Source organism: Salvelinus sp. IW2-2015, unplaced genomic scaffold (genome assembly GCF_002910315.2).
Source record: "Salvelinus sp. IW2-2015 unplaced genomic scaffold, ASM291031v2 Un_scaffold2286, whole genome shotgun sequence".
Classification (NCBI taxonomy): Eukaryota; Metazoa; Chordata; class Actinopteri; order Salmoniformes; family Salmonidae; genus Salvelinus; species Salvelinus sp. IW2-2015.
Window position 1 is genome coordinate 76,284 of NW_019943612.1, and position 5,969 is coordinate 82,252.

General features: G+C 54.8%; 1 protein-coding gene across 1 annotated transcript in view; it reads left to right on the forward strand.

The window, feature by feature from the left end:
- The window catches only part of wdr62 (WD repeat domain 62), a 64,389-nt gene that overhangs the window by 29,252 nt on the left and 29,168 nt on the right, over window positions 1-5,969 (forward strand). Inside the window, 4 exon segments of the mRNA XM_070440177.1 lie at window positions 2,028-2,103; window positions 2,209-2,226; window positions 2,228-2,270; window positions 2,273-2,323. Coding sequence (XP_070296278.1) covers window positions 2,028-2,103; window positions 2,209-2,226; window positions 2,228-2,270; window positions 2,273-2,323 — 188 coding nt within the window.

Below are 5,969 nucleotides of genomic sequence, written 5' to 3' on the forward strand. Positions count from 1 at the left end.
CCAACATCTTCAGACGGAGGGGGAGAGAGGAGAGGGGGGAGGAATGGACGCCAAGTCAGGGATCAGAGTCCTGGTATCAGTCCTGATGGACAACATCTGGCAGCTGGAGACCGCAACGGAAACGTACAGTAAGCGCGCACACACCACACACACACACGCATACAGTCAACATGACCACATCGACTAAGATATCATGTGTTCTCCTGTCCAGTATATTGGTCTGCAGTTCATGGATCAGCTGCAGAAGATTGAAGCCCACGACTCTGAGGTGCTGTGTCTGGAGTTCTCCCCTGCAGAGACGGGTGAGTTTGATCCGGGGGAGACGGGGCGGGGTTCTGACCTCGGGGGGGGGGTCCGGAGACGGGGGTGAGTCCTGACCCGGGGGAGACGGGCGGGGTTCTGACCCGGGGGGCGGGATCCGGAGACGCGGGCGGGGTCCTGACCGGGGGAGACGTGGGTGGGGTTCTGACCCCGGGGATCTTCTCTTGATAGGCCTGATGCTCTCTGCTGGTACCAATAAGATAGGCCTGATGCTCTCTGCTGGTACCAATAAGATAGGCATGATGCTCTCTGCTGGTACCAATAAGATAGGCCTGATGCTCTCTGCTGGTACCAATAAGATAGGCCTGATGCTCTCTGCTGGTACCAATACGATAGGCTATAGGCCTAACTGTTAGGCTCAAATAAATAGGAACATTTTGATAACTAAAAGACATTTTAGTCTTTTCATTGTCTTGTCTTTTTACACCAATAGCTATTTTGCTTTCCAAACCTTTTTTTTCTTTTTTCTGTGATTCACGTTTCTAATACTGTGATATGCCTGGCTGGCCCTCTACTTGTTCACTGATAGTCACAACTCATCAAACATCTATTTTGGTATTTGCCGTATGTGCTGTCCAATAGTACGCTGCCTTTCCTTCTGACTGTAGGACCAGGTTCCAGATATACTGTAGGCAATGCGATTTTAAAACAATCCACGACTTATATTAAAGCTCGGGGGAAGCTAATGATCCTTTGTTGCTAAATCGTGGTTTTATTATCCTATTTTGAATGATTTTGTATTTATTTCTGTATAGACAAGATGAGGCGATATAATAACATGTCCTTCCCCTTAGCGTTATGGACGTGCCGCCTATGGCAATCTACTTTCCACCATAGTAGAAACGTGTGCCTATTCGATTTGCTCAGCTTGTCGATTTTTAAAGAATTAGCCCAAACAGACTCTAGGACAGTTGTGGGACGATAGGTCCCAAATTCATACAACCAGTAGGCCTTAGGCTAAAATAAAATAAAAACTGTTAAGCAATGAATCTGATGCAACCGTTAATGTTAAAATGTTAATGAATTATTTCGTAACATTATTAGCGCAGCAATGCGCACAAATCAGTCGGCTACCAGACAATGAAAGAAAGTTAAAAACCAGTAGAACATGAGAGAAATAGACTACTGGTTTCAATGGTATATGTCTTTATAAAACAATACCTAACCTGACCCTGTGTAGAGGTACCTAACCCTGACCCCTGTGTGGAGTGTACCTAACCCTGCCCTGTGTGGAGTGTACCTAACCCTGACCCCTCTGTGGAGTGTACCTAACCCTGACCCCTCTGTGGAGTGTGCCTGACCCCTGACCCCTCTGTGGAGTGTACCTAACCCTGACCCCTGTGTGGAGTGCTACCTGACCCCTGTGTAGAGTGTACCTAACCGTGACCCCTGACCCTGGTTAGAGTGTACCTAACCGTGACCCCTGTGTAGAGTGTACCTAACCCTGACCCCTGTGTAGAGTGTCCTGACCCCGGTGTGGAGTGTACCTAACCGTGACCCCTGACACCTGTGTGAGAGTGTACCTAACTGCGTGACCCCTGACCCTGTGTTAGAGTGTACCTAACCGTGACCCCTGTGTAGAGTGTACCTAACCGTGACCCCTGGTTAGAGTGTACCTAACCGTGACCCTGTAGCTTAGAGTGTACCTAACCGTGCACCCTGACCCCTGTGTAGTGTACCTAACCTGACCCCTGACCCCTGTGTAGAGTGTACAACGGAAGAGTGGCAAGATGAAGAAAGTGTTTCAAAGGTTTTACAAGTGACGAAGGAACGCTGCTGAAGGTGAGAAAAGAACATCGCTATGTGGGACAACCCTGTCTAATTAGCTTTCTTTTACTGTAAGGTCATGTTTCTTATTCCGTGTTTGTTGTCGTGTGTAACCACTAGGTTCAGATGGACCCCGCTGGGATCTTACCTAGCAACAAGCTGCTCTGACAAGAGCATCTGTATCTTGACTATGAGTCAGGAGAGTGTGTGGCCACCTTGTTCGGTCACTCAGGTAGCTCTTACTCTTCCTCCCGTCTCTTTGCTCCTCTTCCTCCCGTCTCTTCGCTCCTCTTCCTCCGTTCTCTTTGCTCCTCTTCCTCCGTCTCTTTGCTCCTCTTCCTCCCGTCTCTTTGCGTCCTCTTCCTCCGTCTCTTTGCCCCTCTTCCTCCCGTCTCTTTGCCCCTCTTCCTCCGTCTCGTTGCTCCTCTTCCTCCCGTCTCTTTGCCCTGCCTTCTCCCGTCTCGTTGCTCCTTCTTCCTCCCGTCTCGTTGCTCCTCTTCCTCCCGTCTCGTTGCTCCTCTTCCTCCCGTCTCTTTGCTCTCTTCTCCCGTCTCTTTGCTCCTCTCCTCCTGTTCTTTGCTCCTCTTCCTCCCGTCTCTTTGCTCCTCTTCCTCCCGTCTCGTTGCTCCACTTCCTCCCGCTCTGCTCCCTTCTCGTCTCGTTGCTCCACTTCCTCCCGTCTCTTTGCTCCTCTCCTCCCTTCTCGTTGTCCTCTTCCTCCCGTCTCGTTGCTCACTTTCCTCCCGTCTCGTTGCTCCTCTTCTCCCGTCTCTTTGCTCCTCTTCCTCCCGTCTCGTTGCTCCACTTCTCCTGTCGTTGCTCCACTTCCTCCGTCTCGTTGCTCCACTTCTCCCGTCTCTTTGCTCCTCTTCCTCGCGTCTCGTTGCTCCTCTTCCTCCCGTCTCTTTGCTCCTCTTCCTCCCGTCTCGTTGCTCTCTTCCTCCCGTTTCTTGCTCCTCTTCCTCCGTCTCGTTGCTCCTCTCCTCCCGTTCGTTGCTCACTTCCTCCCGTCTCGTTGCTCCTCTTCCTCCGTCTTCTTCGCTCCTCTTCCTCCCGTCTCTTCGCTCCTCTTCCTCCCGTCTCTTCGCTCCTCTCTCCCGTCTCGTTGCTCCTCTTCCTCCCGTCTCGTTGCTCCTCTTCCTCCCGTCTCGTTGCTCCACTTCCTCCCGTTCCGTTGCTCCACTTCCTCCCGTCTCGTTGGCTCCACTTCCTCCGTCTCTTTGCCTCACTCCTCCCGTCTCGTTGCTCACTTCCTCCCGTCTCTTTGCTCCTCTTCCTCCGTCTCTTTGCTCCTCTTCCTCCCGTCTCGTGCCCTCTTCCTCCGCCTTTGCGTCCTCTTCCTCCGTCTCGTTGCTCCACTTCCTCCCGCTTTTGTCCTCTTCCTCCCGTCTCTTTGCTCCTCTCCTCCCGTCTCGTTGCTCCACTTCCTCCTGTCTCGTTGCTCCACTTTCCGCCTGTTCTTCGTTGCTCACTTCCTCCCGTCTCGTTGCTCCACTTCCTCCCGTCTCGTTGCTCCTCTTCGCTCTGTCCTCCCGTCTCTGCTCCTCTTCCCCGTCTTCTGCTCCTCTTCCTCCCGTCTCTTTGCTCCTCTTCCTCCGTCTCTTTGCTCCTTCCTCCCGTCTCGTTGCTCCACTTTCCTCCCGTCTCGTTGCTCCACTTCCTCCCGTCTCGTTGCTCCACTTCCTCCCGTCTCGTTGCCCACTTCCTCCGCTCTTGCTCCTCTTCCTCCGTCTCTTTCCCTCTTCCTCCCTCTCGTTGCTCCTCTTCCTCCCGTCTCGTTGCTCCTCTTCCTCCCGTCTCGTTGCTCCTCTTCCTCCGTCTCGTTGCTCCTCTTCCTCCGTCTCGTTGCTCCTCTCCTCCCGTCTCGTTGCTCCTTTCTCCTCGTCCTCTTTCGCTTCTCCTTCCTCCCGTCTCGTTGCTCCACTTCCCCCGTCTCGTTGCTCCTCTTCCTCCGCTCGTTGCTCCACTTCCCCCGTCTCGTTGCTCCATTCCCCCCGTCTCGTTGCTCCACTTCTCCCGTCTCGTTGCTGCATCTTCTTCCCGTCTCTTTGCTCCTCTTCCTCCCGTCTCGTTGCTCCTCTTCCTCCGCTCTTCTGCTTCACTCCTCCCGTCTCTTTGCTCCACTTCCTCCCGTCTCTTCTGCTCCTACTTCCTCCCGTCTCTTGCTCCATCTTCCTCCCGTCTCATTGCTCCACTTCCTCCCGTCTCTTTGCTCCACTTCCTCCGTTCTCTTGCTCCTTCTTCCTCCGTCTTCCTTTGCTCCACTTCCTCCCGTCTCTTTGCTCCACTTCCTCCGATCTTCGTTGCTCCTCTGTCCTCCCGTCTCTTTGCTCCACTTCCTCCCGTCTCTTTGCTCCACTTCCTCCGTCTCGTTGCTCCTCTTCCTCCCGTCTCTTTGCTCCTCTTCCTCCCGTCTCTTTGTCCCACTTCCTCCCGTCTCTTTGCTCCACTTTCTCCGTCTCGTTGCTCCACTTCCTCCCGTCTCGTTGCTCCTCTTCCTCCCGTCTCGTTGCTCCTTTCCTCCCGTCTCGTTGCTCCTCCTTCCCCGTCTCGTTGCTCCACTTCCTCCGTCTCGTTGCTCCTCTTCCTCCGTCTCTGCTCCTCTTCCTACCCGTCCTGTTTGCTCCACTTCTCCCGTTCTCTAGTGCTCCACTTTCCTCCCGTCTCGTTGCTCCACTTCCTCCCGTCTCCGTTGCTCCACTTCGCTCCCGTCTCGTTAGCCGACCCACCTTCGCTCCCGTCTCTTTGCCCCACTTCCATCCCGTCTCGTTTGCCCCAGCTTCCTTCCCGTCTCGTTGCTCCTCTTCTCCCGTCTCGTTGCCTCCTCTTCCGTCCCCGTCTCGTTGCCTCCTCTTCCTCCCGTCTCGTTGCTCCTCTTCCTCCCGTCTCGTTGCTCCTCTTCTCCCGTCTCGTTGCTCCTCTTCCTCCCGTCTCGTTGCTCCTCTTGCCTCCCGTCTCTTTGCTCCTCCTCCCGTCTCGTTGCTCCACTTCCTCCCGTCTCGTTGCTCCACTTCCTCCGTCTCGTTGCTCCACTTCCTCCCGTCTCTTTTTGCCCCCAACTTCCTCCCGTCTCTTTGCTCCCCTTCCTCCGTCTCGTTTGCCCCACTTTCCCCCGTTCCGTTGCTCCTCTTCTCCCGGTCTCGTTGCTCTCTCTGTTCCCTCCCGTCTCGTTGCTCCTCTTCTCCCGTCTCGTTGCTCCTCTTCCTCCCGTTCGTTGCTCCTTCTCCTCCCGTCTCGTCTGCTCCTCTCCTCCGTCTCGTTGCTCCTCTTCCTCCCGTCTCGTTGCTCCTTCTTCCTCCGTCTCGTTGGCTCCTCTTCCTCCCGGTTCTCGTTGCTCCTCTTCCTCCCGTCTCGTTGCTCCTTCTTCCTCCGTCTCGTTGCTCTCTTCCTCCCGTCTCGTTGCTCCCTTCTCTCCGTTCTGTTGCTCCTCTTCCTCCCGTCTCGTCTGCGTCCTTCTTCCTCCCGTCTCGTTGTCCTCTTCCTCCCGTCTCGTGCTCCTCTTCCTTCCCCGTCCTCGTTGCCTGCACTCCTCCCGTCTCTGTCTCCCTCTCCCGTCCGTTCTGCTCTTCCCCCGTCTCGTTGCTCCTCTTCCTCCCGTCATCGTTGCTCCTCTTCCTCCGTTTCGTCTGCTTCCTCTTCTCCCGTCTCTTTGCTCTCTTCCTCCGTCTCTTTGCTCCTTCCTCCCGTCTCGTTGCTCTCTTCCTCCGTCTCGTTGCCCTCTTCCTTTCCCGTCTCGTTGCTCCTCTTCCTCCCGTCTCGTTGCCCCTCTTCCCTCCCGTCGTTGCCCCTCTTCCTTCCCGTTTCTGCTTTGTCTCTTCTCTCTTCCTCCCGGTCTCGTGCTCCCTCTGACTGTGGCCTGTCTCCTCTTCTTCTCCATAGAG